At 39.5% G+C, this 14,290-nt stretch overlaps 1 protein-coding gene across 1 annotated transcript; it reads left to right on the top strand.

Annotated features, from left to right (window-relative positions):
- The first annotated feature begins 10,558 nt into the window (after window positions 1-10,558).
- LOC145015567 (putative 4-hydroxy-4-methyl-2-oxoglutarate aldolase 1) lies at window positions 10,559-12,647 on the top strand. The gene is made up of 2 exons (XM_078974041.1): window positions 10,559-10,697; window positions 11,953-12,647. The coding sequence occupies exon 2, from the start codon at window positions 11,967-11,969 to the stop codon at window positions 12,465-12,467; it is 501 nt and encodes a 166-aa protein (XP_078830167.1). The 5' UTR covers window positions 10,559-10,697; window positions 11,953-11,966; the 3' UTR covers window positions 12,468-12,647.
- Window positions 12,648-14,290: the final 1,643 nt, after the last annotated feature.

Below are 14,290 nucleotides of genomic sequence, written 5' to 3'. Positions count from 1 at the left end.
CCAATACTACACAATTTCCTTATGGCATAACTGCTATCCCATGCACTACACATACTCCAAATACGCTTGCAGGGACTCTCGAGTCCGTGCACTACCTCCACTAATCGTGATCAATATCCCGGGCGAGACCTTCTAACGCTAACATTTAGCGACATACTCAATCCATTTCCTCGCACCGATCTAACACATGCAAAGTCTTCAGCATGACTGGACTGCCTTACCAGGCCTTCAGCCAAACTGGACCACTCGCAGAACCTTCAGCAGACCTGGACCGCCCTCTAGGGCCTTCAGTCTGGCTGGACCGTTCTCCGAGCCTTCGGCCTGACTGGTACGCCTACCGGACTTCAGTCTATCCGGACCGCTCAACTAGCAATCAACATTCCGAGTTACTCCTTCGGGAAACTGATCCTATGCAAACTGTTCTAGCCCTCTAGGGGTTCCGCACTCTACCTCCATCCTACATGCTCAGTCCCGGCCCAATCCCAGGCCTTCCACAATCAATCACCCTTGGTCTGTATCCCGCTCCGCACGCTTGCCACTTACTCATACCAGCCTACGCTTATGGCTGACAGAAACACTGCTGAGTCCCATGCAGCTAAACGACCTCTCATACTCATCGATCTTCCGTAGAATTCTCCAATTCTCCCCCACTTAGAGCACTGACTATCAACCACCGGTCGCCATTACCGACCTCCCTCAACAACCCTTCACGACACAAACACTTACACGCGAGCTGATTCCCACTAATACGATCAGCCTTCACAAATCACACATTAATACTGATCATCCTGGGCTCGAAAAAAAATCGATCTTCAGCTAACCACTCCTCAGACTGCAGATGCTACCCGATATTCAAACCCAACACCCGATTCCCACTAATAACCCTCATGAATGATAACCAACGAAATTCCCAACACTATACCCATAACCATGCCATAACCCTCAAAATCAATGAATACAACACCGAAAACCACACAACGAGACTAGCAGATAAACAATACTCCACAATAATCATAAAATAATAAGACATCAAGAAGAAACATACCCGCAGCTGTATCCAGCACTGCCCTGACCTCCTCCGCTGTAAGCTGAAAAGCACGACCCTGAGCCCTTGGGGGCTCCGCTCCATCCTGACCTCCACCCGTGATCCTCAATGTGGCCGGTGCTGGAGCCTGCACCAGTCCCGTAGCAAGTTGTGGACAGTTGACCCTCAAGTTCCCAACCTGATGACAATGATAACAGATCCTCAAATCCCGACCCGGGGCTGCCTGCCGACAATCCCTCTCATAGTGCCCGTCCTTTCCGCACTTGCGACAAGCACCACCGGACCTACAAACTCCGGTGTGACCCTTCCCGAACTTCCCATAAGTGTGGCTGCTCTGATCTCCCAATCTAGAATCGACGGTCTTAGACCGTTTCGGTGCCGGCTGCGACTGCACTGGAGCCTGCCTCTGCTCTCGCAACTGCAACTCAATCTCCAACTCACGCCGCCTGGCGGCCTCCTGCAACTCTAAAAAGGTCTCGCACCTCTACGTAGAGACGAACTGCCTAATATCCCTCTTGAGCATACTCAGATATCGGGACATCTGAGCCTGCTCCGAAGCAAATTCGGGGTAAACCATCGCCCTCTCAGTGAACATCCTGGTGATCTCCGTCACCAACTCCGAATCCTGCTTCAGCTCAAGGAACTCCTGAGCCAATCTCTCCTTCTCAACCCACAGAACATAACGAGTGTTGAACATCTCTCGGAACTGATCCCATGAAACCGCAGCCCTCTACACATCCGAATATGACCCCGTGGTCAATCTCCACCAATCCTTCACCCCAAGCCTCAACAGGTTCAGAGCACACCTCAGCCTCTGATCAGCTGGGGGTGAACACGTGAAGAAACACCCTTCCACATCTGACAACCATCTCATAGCAACAATCGGGTCCTGAACTCCATCAAAGGTAGGGGGCTTCGTATTATCGAAGTCCCGATACTGGAAACCTCTACCAGCTCCTCCCCCTGCCGCTACTACAGCCGATGTAGCCGCCGCGGCAACCGTCTATGTGAGAGCCGCATAACACTCATCAAAATACTCAACCATGGCGGTATTGATCGACCCAAACAGTTCCGGCAGCTCGGCCCGGAACAACGCATCAACCTCATCATGCAGGATCTCACGAATCCTAGCATCCAACTCGCCTGTGCTCATCTGACCAATAACCTCGGGCGATACTGACCCGCCCTGATCTCCCTCACCTGCTCCCGATCCTGACCCGGATCCTCTCCCAGCATGCCTCGCGACCACCATACTAAAAAACACTACAAAATCTCAGATACTTCCCACTAACCCGAGAACCAACTCCCAACTCAAACCTAGAGGTCATGGTTTCCCTGATACGTATATGGATCCTATGCTTCCAGTAGTACGGGCCCACACTACCTTCCACACCTACCCATATTTGTATTAAGTACTACCACAACACCCTAGTGACAAACATACATAACAAGCTCTCAATCCTCACTCCTAGAGGAACAATGATATAGAAAGAAACCCTAGGCTAGCAGGAATCATAAAACATGCAACATTATCATGAAATCTTGGAGATCCCTAGCCTAGTACTAGCATGCTGTTCTATCAAAGCTCGAAAAAAATATCATGTATGGTATTTTGGGGTTACTTACTGGCTCCGGCTGATCGTACCACCGCATCCTCCTTTTACTTATTTTGAAAACCATTTTAAATTCTCTTTTTAAAAACTCTCCCTAATTTGAGACTGGATTCACACGAATGTTCCTCCAATTCACTCAAACCAAGGCTCTGATACCAACTTGTAACGACCAAAAATTTCAACAAACTTTAAACTTTTCAAAACATCCCAATTTCTTTAAGTTTTTACAAAAAGGTTTTCAATACATTTATTATCAGAGTATTCCCAGAACCATAACATAAATCATAAATATGAGGAGCAGTACGATCACGCCTTTGCCTTGCCATGGACTCCTGAAGAAGCTGAAAAACATTAAACCACAACTGTAAGCCCGAAAGCTTAGTGAGATACCCCCAAAATACCAACCACATATACCATACACACATAACATACTATATAATAACAATTCACAGAACAGCCATGCATATCGGATCTACTGTGTGACTGGTCCACCGTGTCGGGCCTTCAGTCCACCGGGTCCACCCTCCGAGTCTAGTCATGTCCCTTGAGTCTGCAGTGTGGTTGGTCCGCCTGCACCGGGCCTTCAACCCACCTGGTCCACTCTCTGAGTTTACAGTATGACTGGTCTGCCCGCATCGGGCCTTCAGTCGACCTGGTCCACTCTCCGAGCCTCGGCACGTCTGGTCCGTCCTCGTGGGGCCTACAGCCTATCCGGACCGCTCGCTGGGCCTTCGGAATAACTGGTCCGCCCTGGGTATGTTGGCCTACAGCACAAAGCAGGTCCCGCCTCAACCCAACCCCAGTCAACAACCATGTGCACATAAACATTCAACCATATAACAATTCACATTCAATCAAACCGATCTAGCATATCACGTAACATGACATACTCTAAGCAGGATACCGACCTAACTGGTCACTAGCATAGCATCACCCTATATACCATGATACCGACCTTATCCAGGTCTCTAACATATACCATCCTAACTACCAGGATGCAAACATAGTAAAACAGCAACATAACAACAATACCCGGATTACAATCCGATAAAGGGCCGACCTTGGTGCCTTAGACCCTGTTGATATAGTGAGGATAACTCACCTCGCAACTGCCGACTGAAAAGATAAGATCATGCTGCTCCACCCTCCGACACGAATTCCACCCCAGATAAAGCCGAAAGAATAAACCCAATAAATACCACAAAATGCCCTTAGAAGTCAACTGGTCAACTCTTGGTCAAAGTTAAAGTCAAAGTCAAGCTCCTGGCTGACTTTACTCGCCGAGTCATCCCGCTGACTCGCCGAGTCCCCCAACACTGAAAAGTCCCATCTCAACTCACTGAGTCATCCCTTGACTCACCGATTCTTAGGTTAACCAGGAAGGGCTAAGACCTCAAGACTAGACTCGCCGAGTCCAAGAACAGACTCGCCGAGTCCAAGGCTATCTTCAACCAACTCACAGAGTTGTTCTTCCAACTCGTCGAGTTCCTTCCCACCTTCAAGCAACTCGCAGAGTACACCCTTGTGACTCACCGAGTACCACTAGCTCTTAACCCGTACAGAAGCCTTCCAGGCCATGCAGTCGATCCAAAACGTAGATCTACCCTTCTACGACCCATCCATCAAGTAAAGTGGCAAACTTTACGTGAATTCAAAGAGATCTAGGCATTTTACACTCTAGGGATAGGGTTTGGGACAAGATGACTTCACTAAACACTCAAGAACAGGGACTTTAATGCAATCTAGACCTTTTCCATTCCAGATCTGAGGTAGCAACCTCAGATCTAACCTTCAAACTCGAAATACCACAAGCTAAACTTCCCACACATTCCAAGATGATGAATCTAGATGAATAACAACCCAAGAAACGAAGTAATACCTCAAAAGGAAGCCCCAAAAGAAGATAAATTCGATTCTTAGCAAAGCCCCTTACTCCAAGCCTCCTATCTCTCCAAGATCTCCTCCAAAATCTCTTCTCCAAGGTTTAAATGCCCTCAAATCCCTCACAATCGCGTATTAGGGTTTTCTAGACTTCAATAGAGGGTAAAAAGGCTGGGGAGAGGGTATAATGTCCTTTATATAGGGCTCATCCCCCGAAATTAGGGTTTTCTCCACTCAGCGCCTACTCGCCGAGTCCAGCCTCCAACTCACCGAGTTGGCCACTTAACACGCGACCAGAGTCGCGACCCTACTCGCCGAGTCCACCCATGGACTCGCCGAGTTGCCCTTTCATATTTACACTTTGAACCCTGAACTTGCACTCCTGAACTTGGGATGTTACAGATACTTTGGAAGAGAAGAAGAGAGCATCAAGCTTGAATCAAGAGGAGACTTTTGGATTTAGAGGTATTGTAGGAGTTTGCTTCGCTTAGAGGTAAAAAAAGATGCTAACTTGATCATTTCCTTATGAGATTTTGGTTTAGGGAGTCTTAAGGGTTTTTTTCTCCCATCCATTTTGGTGGTATTGAGTCACTTGAGCATGTCTTGAGGTTGAAACCTCATATCTAGACTGTAGATGGTCTAGTGAACCTAAAGATCCGAACTTTATTGAGCTAAGAGGCAAACTTTTGTGCATGTAACCTTTGTTGGAGCTTGTATTGGCATTATGAGCTTAATATGCCATGCATGGACGTAAAGCTCGCAGCTTTACGTGACATTTGAGCCTTAGGGATCCAGATCTAGAGTTTGGGGTCATGGATATGCTTTAAAACTTCTGAATGAGCACATGGACTGAATAGACTCGCCGAGTCAATGAGTTGACTCGACGAGTCGGCTAGGGTTTTCCCTGATGAGTCTAGGCGTGGGTAACTCGGCGAGTTGATGAGACAACTTGATGAGTTAAGTTGGGTTTTCACAACATTTCTAAGGAAATGAAGGGACTTAGCGAGTCACATAGATGCACTCAGCGATTCGGGTCAACACAGACTGTTGACTCGAGTGTTGACTTCTGTTGACGTTAGGGTTTGGTCTAGACAGGGATTATGGGGACTATTGAGGGGTAAAATAGTCTTTTACCCATTCCAAGAGTTGGGATAGAGGAAGTAACCTAGTTATTTAGAGTCGTTATTTAAGTGTTAATTATAGATAATTATCCTATGTGTTAGGCAGAGGCTAGTTCGAGATTCGTGTACGAGGGTTTTGCGTGCTGGCTTACGAGGTGAGTCTTTTCACTATACTTTACCTAGAGTGGTAATCTTTGTGTGACCATAGGGTCTTATGTGCTTATATTGAGTATTTTGATATCATGCATTATATCTTTATGTTATGTGATGTGTTATTCTGAGCTTACTGAGTTAGGACCGGAGGGTCCACCCGAGTAGTGGGACTGGAGGGTCCCACTGAGACACATTGACCGGAGGGTCTTATTTGAGAATATCCATGAGAGGCTATGGAGATATGTGTAGTATTTTGGGGAACTCACTAAGCTTCGTGCTTACCGTGTTATGTGTTATGTGTTATGTGTTTCAGGTACTTCTCAGGATCACGGGAAGGCACTAGCTTGATTGTACACACACGAGCTGGAGTTATGATTTGGAGGATCCCGAATTGTGTTTTAAACGATTTATGAACATTTGCTTTTGATAACTTTATATTTTGGGAATTTATGTGATTGTGTTAATGAGATTGACTTGATTTTAAATGAAAATTTTGTTTGAAAATTTACAGTGTTACATAAAGTGTTGGATAACACTTGATTTATGTAAGAAATTTCCTGAAGGAATTGCCGAAAATGGTGTGAAGTGTTGAAGAGAGTTTTTGGTCAAGGCTCCAAGGAAATCCTTGATTTCGATCCAAATTCCTCAACCGAGGACCAGGTTTCCGGTCCTAAGGTGCTCTTGGTCAGGAACGTGTTCTCGGGCAGGAAGGTATTTTGGTCACTTGAAGATTTGAAGGTTGTTCTTGGTGTTCTTGGTGAAAAATATGAAGATTTGAAGGTTTTCTCTTGAAGGTATGAATGTTATTGGGTGATACTTGAGAGAAAAATAGGAGTGTTTTCGAGTGAAAGAGTGAGTAAATGACTTATTTTTCGAGTGAAACTATATGTACCGGTTGGGTTCTTGGTCTGAATGGGAGTTCTCGGCCGAGAATGGGTTTTCAGTCTGAAACTTGATTTCGGTGGGGGAGGTTTTCGGTGTAGGGTTCTCGGTTCCGAAGGGGAAAATGTCGATTTTAAGTGTATTTTAATCCAAATACTTATATACAGAAAATAAAAATTATTTATATAATTTAAATTATATTTAACCCTTATGAATTTAGCGAAATGAATAAAACCTCAAATTTTATTTATAGCGGTTTGATTTTTATTGACTAGAAAAATAACGGGTTGTCACAAACTCCAACCACCATCTTTCTTTATCTCCATTACAACTCCATTCTCTGACTTTGCTTTTAATTAGGTCCATCCTTCCCATTTATTATTTAGATTTGATTTAATTTTAAAAATAGGGTTTTATTTGGTCGTAATTTCAGACTAGGGATTTGAGGTTGATGGTGATGGTGATCGGTGTCGGTAGTGATGATGTTGGTGGTGGCGATAATGGTGATGATTGTGACTATGGTGTTTGGTGGTTGGTGACTATGAAGACAATATTGGTAGAGCAGACGACATCAATAATGGTATAAGGTAGTTATGGTGGTAATATACAATGGGCGGTGGTGGTGAAGGTATAGGGTGGGCCCCATTAACTAATTTAGTAATAATAATAATTTTGAAAACAAAAAGATATAAAAAATAAGAAGACAAAAAATAGGTGCATTTTAGTCATTTCTGTAACATCCCGAATTTCGAGGTACCAATCTATTTATTTATTGAGTCAAGTATTGAGAACTTCCGAATAATGCGGGGGTGTACAAGCCATGTACGCCGGGCGTAAGTCCTTAATTGAGTTGGGGCGGAGGCAGTGTATGCTGCGCGTACGAGGAAGTACGTCGGGCGTACCCGAGGTGATTTCAAACCCTAAATTTTAGGGTTTAACCCCTATTTAAACACATCAACTCACCCTTGGACCTCCCATAATCAGCCTCCACTCCTTCCAACCCCTAATATCGAGTCTCAACCTTGTGTGTGAAGATTTTGAATCTTTTTAGTGATTTTGGTGCTTTGTTGTTGAAGAAGAAGGCTATTGAAGAAGGTGATGTTGCTTGCAATCTTATGGATCAAGAAACTACCTCACTTTGTGAATCTTTTGAAGGTATAAAGTCCATGCCTTGCTGATGTTCTTCCTAGATCTCTTTAGATGGGTTTTTATGAGCTTTTTGTCCTAAATCTTAGACCTTTATAAGTTTGGGGGTACTCCAAAGCATATTGGTTGTCCTTCTAGATGTATTAGAGTGCTTAGATTCATAAAAATGGTCACTTGATTGTTCCCTTGGCCCATGCATGAGTTAAGTGACTTAGAGTGTAGTAGAAGTTAAGGTTTTGTGTATTGAGCCCTATATAGCCATGCAAAGGCTTAAAGTTAATGACTTTATGGGTTAAGACATTCTATAGTGGTCAGATCTGCAGTTGGGATAGGTGTCTTAAAGGATTAACACATGATAGTTGTTGATTATGGACCATGCAAAGTACGTTGGGTATACTCCTGAATAAGCCCTGCGTAGCTAGGCCCGTCCCCAGTGTTTGCTGACTCGAGTTGTACGCCCCGCTTAGGAACATATATGCCCCGCATATAGGCGAGAATATGGACTTGTTGACTTTTGCTGACTTTTGACTTTGGACAAAAGTTTTAGGGTTTTGGACTATAGAGGGGCAAAATTATCTTTTTTCCTTTCAGGGGCGTAGCTGTGGGTTTGGACCGATTAGTCGGGTTATAACCCTAATTGACTAGGATTACTTGCTGTGTTTATTAGGAAGAGTCTAGTTCCGACAGTTCGGGTGTGAGATTTAGCTGTCATCAGTATCAGGTGAGTCTCCTCACTTATTCTTACCTGTATGGTAGAATAGTTGTATATGTGATGACCTGGTGGGTCTAACTGTTATTATCATGATTATGCGGTTTATATGTGATTGAGACTTCATGTAGTCTCAAGGGTTGCTGATTACCCACATTGTGTGTTATTTACCCACTGAGACTTCGTGTATTCTCCAGGGTTGATGATAACCCATAGTGCATGCTATTGCCTACTGAGACTTTATGTAGTCTCCAGGGTTGTTGATAACCCATAGCTGTTTATGTGTTATGATGTATGAGATATCTTGGGGAACTCACTAAGCTTCGTGCTTACAATTGTTGATTATATGTGTTTCAGGTACTTTTGAGGATCGCAGGAAAATAAAGGCCTGATTGTACAAACTCACTAGGAGATTTTGTTACCGGGCATTTTGTAGCACTCTGATATTTTTAGTGATGATTTGTACTTGATACTTGTGATTTTCATATGGTTTAGTTTATGAACAATATTTTGTGTAATTTAAAAATGAAAATTTTGGTTTGAAATATGAGGTATTACAATTTCATGCGTACTTAACAGAACAACCTTGTAACCAGGGTGGATCCAAGGGGTATCCCGGGATACCCCTCAAAAAAACTTTAGTAGTGTAAATTTTTTAGGAAAAAAAATCGTTTTATGTAGTGTATATATACGCATCTTTTCACATATAAGCACAAACAAATAGCTAGTCTACTGTTTAAGGTGTTGGCTTTTTGAAATAAAGGTCTGAGGATAAATTCTTGCTCCTTACAAATAATTTGTTTACATATTTTTTATTTTTCCAACTATTCTATTCTTAAATTTTTTCAGCTATTCTATCCCACATCACCAAACACATGTAAACTTAGTTATTTTTATCTGTTATATAAGCTTATTATCCTCATGTTTTATTTGATATCTACTTTTAAGTCCACATCGATTAAAGTATCGAAAAATACTTCAACTTCATGTTTATATAACAACACTTGAAGTTAGCTAACGATTCGATTAAAGTTTGAGTTTAAAACCAAAACCAAACCAGAAAACCGAAGTACAAATTGAAAACCGAAAAACCAAACCAATGGTTTTGGGTTCGGTTAGGTTTTAAATTTTTCAAAACTGAGGCTGTCGGTTTTGGGTTCGATTCTAGGAAAAACTAACCCGCTCCAACCCATGCTTAGCCGTTATGGTGATACCCAGGACAAAAAATTAGAATACCCCTTTCTTTTGAGTTTGGCTTCGCCACTGATTATAACAGTAACTGCAATAGAGATCAAAACCGATAGATTTGACAACTATGAAGATTCGATGGATCAAATTTCCAAAACTAAAATCACACTTCCAAAAGACGTATAACACATATGTAACAAAACTATAATTTACTCCAAAAGAATAGTATTCTTAACAAATTATAAGCAATCAAATTTCTAAATAATCATTCATGGGTTATTATTAGAAAAATCTAATTATTTTGTTTTAGTTTATAGAAAAATGTTAATTTTTATTTTTTTAAACAGAAAAATCACGAGAATATAATTTTATATGAAAATTTATCATTTTTTCTTTAAAAAAGATAATATGTTAATTTAGGCAAAATGTTAAGAAAATTAATACTCTTCTATTAAAAAAACAAAAATTAAAACTTTTCTATAAATTAAAACCAAATAATAAATTTTTTCTAACAATAACCCATCATCAATTTTCACGTAATTTTTTTGGATAACGAGTTCAAAATGCCCCAGGTATTTTTATACCCCAATATAAAACTGTAAAAGCAAAAGTAAAAGTAAAAGTAAAAGTAAAAGTTTATTTTATTTTTATTATTATTTTCACCTTCATTATCTAGCATTTCTTTCTATCTCGAAAACAATAATTAAAGTAATGAGATTTTATTCTATCTATACGGTCCCTATCTCTCCAAAGAAAAACTGTGTATACGATGATCATTGATCAATTGGACTATTCGATTTTTCTTTTTTTAAATCCATATAACTTCATAGATCAAACATGTGCATCTACATGTAAAAGTTGGAAGAAAAAACCCAATCTTGTGGTTCTCGTGCTTATATCGATCTCGATCTCGATCATCCTCCACTTATCGAACGCCATCAGCTGATTCTCTCGATCTGGTACGTTTTCTGATTCGATCGTTTGTTGTGATTTTGTGATAGTTCTTCGTAGATAAATGATCAGAAGAAGAAGATTACCTAGACAAACTCATCAATTTAAGGATAAATTGAAGTTTCATCCAATCAATTGAAGGTTTAAGAATAAACACATCATAATTGTAACAAGGAGTTAAAATAAAGATTGAATTTAGAAAGAAGGAAATACCTTTTTATAAATTCTCCTTATTTCAAGTTCTTCTCATCGGTAATCAGTTAGATGTGGATAAGATCACTAGCAATCCAGTTATCCAGCAGATGTCTGGCTAGATCTTGTTACTTCACTGTATTCCGAGCTTAAATAGTTTTCATACGCAAATTTCTTAGGCCTTCGTTCCATATTTAACATCAGCACCATTATATCTCTAACATGAGCTGTAAACTTCAATTCTGTTCGTAAAGTTTTCTTCAAAATATTAAGATCTACATTTAGGTTACATCTGAAAGGACATGATAATCCAAAGCTACTACCTCAAATCTTTTCATAAATATGTAATTAATCTTGTTTCGTGTTTCCTTTTGTGGTTTTTTAACATATCGGGCAATGAATATGTGATTATTATTACCTTTCTTGACTAGTTTGACTGACAACTTAAGGTCAACATCAACAAATATGTTCATAATCTGCATGTTACTTAGCAAAGTTAGATCCAATTTCTATTTCTATTTGAAAAGTAGTTGCTTTTTTTTTTCTTGCAATTATTAGACAATGGGAATTTATAAAGACTTGACAGAAACTTTATATGTGGTTTCAGCTTGACACACATTAATTGGGCATGTGAAGTAGGATGGACATAATCATATGCTTATTTATTCTCACAGATAATCTCAAATGATCTAAACAAATAGGATTAATCTTATATATCTTCAAATTTTGCAATATATGTCATTGTAGCAAAAATAGTGCATAAGTTTTGACACATGAAACATTGAGTTCACATAATCATTGCTATGTTTTTACTTTACTTTATTTACATAGGGTAAAAACATACCCAATTATAGCAATGTCTTTGAAATACAAAACATTTTTCACTTACTATGATTAGGTATATCTTCAAAGTACACTCTCTTAACAACAAAAAAGAAACATACAATGCTATAATTGGTTAGATTTTCAAAGTCCATTGTGTTAATAAGACAAAAAAAAGCAAGATGCTACAAGAAACAAATACTAAAACAAATAAATAAAAGTACGTTGCTATTTCTTGCATTTCTACAGACAAAAGTTACGACATGGCCTTAGTAACAACCGCGGAAGTATGCGACGCGAACCCGCAACTAATCGTAAGCGGCGAACTGCGTGCACTGCAACCCGTCCTGCAAATCTACGGGAGACGCCAGGTGTTCTCAGGTCCCGTTGTCACTCTCAAAGTCTTCGAAGACAATGTTTTAGTGCGTGAGTTTCTAGAAGAAAAGGGAAACGGGCGCGTTCTAGTGGTTGACGGTGGTGGAAGCTTACGGTGTGCCATACTGGGCGGCAATCCCGTGGTGCAAGCCCAGAATAACGGGTGGGCCGGCATTGTGGTCAATGGGTGCGTACGCGATGTTGATGAGATTAATAGTTGTGATATTGGTGTGAGGGCGCTTGCGTCTCATCCCGTGAAGGCGAATAAGAAGGGGATTGGGGAGAAACATGTGGCGGTTATGATTGGTGGGACTAGGATTTCGGATGGGGAGTATTTGTATGCGGATACGGATGGGATTTTGATCTCCAAAACGGAGTTGTCTGTGTGAGTTTTGATTATTGAGAATATTTGTGTATTTAATCAGTAGTCTGTGGGATTCGAACTTGTGTCAACTCTATTTTGGATCTTGATGGTGGTATTTGTGTACTAAGTTAATGACTTTTGGAGGACTTTAATGTGTAGTTGTATGTTTTAATTTGAAATAAAACATGAAGTATGAAGAGTATAAGGTGAGTTTTCTTTTTAACTTAATGAGGTAAGAACTTAATCTAGAAATGATTGTTTTCTTTTTAACTTATAATGACGTAAAAAAAAAAAGCATGGTTTATTGTATTAAGACGCTAATTGTTTACATATTTATGATTTTTGTTTGTTAATTTCAACTTGAGTTAAAATTGAAGAATATAGTGAAATTTTGTTTTTGAAAAGTTAAGGTAAAATTTGTGTTTGGGAAAGGAAATCCTTAGGAAGTACGTGTTCATGTGAATTGTGAAAATTCTGGAACCCATTTGTAGGCCGTATTGAATAAGAGGTGATCCGTTTAATTGTAATCCAATTTCTCAAGTTACATTTTTTGTGCCTAATCTATGATCATTGCTTCATAATCTACCCCGAATTTCTTTTTCTTTTAATCTTTGATATTTCCGGAATTTATATAGTTTATCTTTAGTTTCCGTTAATGACTTTTAATACCCTTAGGCTAATTTAAATGTCTATTAAACCCTTATTATACATTCTTATACATAATGGTCAAAATTAACGAAATTTAATTATTCATAAATTAAAAATTGTATATATTTTTTTTGTCTTTAATACCAAAACAGCTAACACATACTCACGAGTGTTATAGGGTAGGTGTTGTTCCGAGTATATCCATTGAATGTATTCTTTCATAGCTTTGGCTTCTTATTTTGGTCGTTTAAAATTGCTGGAAAATTGGTGTTAATCAATTTATTAAAATGGGTTTTCCTATTTTAAATTGGTGTTAATTAGTTTATTAAAATGGGTTTTCCTTATTTTTTTTAACACGTTCAAAATGGATTTAATACGAATGATAAATTAATCACCAAAGGGCTTGTAGCCCAGCGGTATCCAGTGTTGCCCTCCCTACTTGAGGTTGAGGGTTCAAGTCCCGTCGTGGACATAGGTGGATTTAAGGTGTAGTTTAGGAGTAGGTTAGATTTGCCGTTTCAAAAAAAAAAACGAATGATAAATTAATCCTTAAAGTAAGGGTGTTCGAAGACATAAATAAAAGAGTGTAATGGGTGAGAGAAAGAAAAGAAAAATTCAGGGACCTTTCTTGCAAATATTTCATTCTTTCGTAATTGAAGTTGTGATTAATATTACAATTTAATTGCATATTAACACAAATTAATCTTTGTGATTAATAGAGGTGTTTAAATGGAAGGTTATAGAATGTGTAGTATAAATATCACTACTCTACAACCATTTGAGGACACTAAAAGACTAAAAGAAAATTCTTTTCTTCTCTACTTCATCTTCTTTTTTTTTCTTACTATATTGAGGATATAATCCATGTTTATTGAGGGTTTGGATGGTCTAGAAGAACAATTTCAAACTGTTGTATCTTGGGAAACAAACACCCGATAGCGGACGAATTTGTTTTAAGGTTTTGATCTAAGTTTTATTTTTTTCTTTTTCAATATGTATTATGGTTGTTTTTGCTTTTGCTGGGAACTAATGTTTGAATCCTTAAATGCAAAAGAAATTACTCATCAATAAAAGCCTATGTATGAAAGTCGTAAAAAGTTGGATATAGAAACATAGTAATGCAAAAAAAAAAAAAAAAAAAAAAAAACATTTTCTTGTGTAGAGTGCAAACAATTTGCAACATTTGTATCCTGTAAGAGA

This window comes from Lactuca saligna, chromosome 9 (genome assembly GCF_052625555.1).
Source record: "Lactuca saligna cultivar CGN05327 chromosome 9, ASM5262555v1, whole genome shotgun sequence".
NCBI classification, from domain to species: Eukaryota; Viridiplantae; Streptophyta; class Magnoliopsida; order Asterales; family Asteraceae; genus Lactuca; species Lactuca saligna.
Note: the sequence above shows the minus strand (reverse complement) of the source record. Positions and strands in the feature narration are given on the sequence as shown.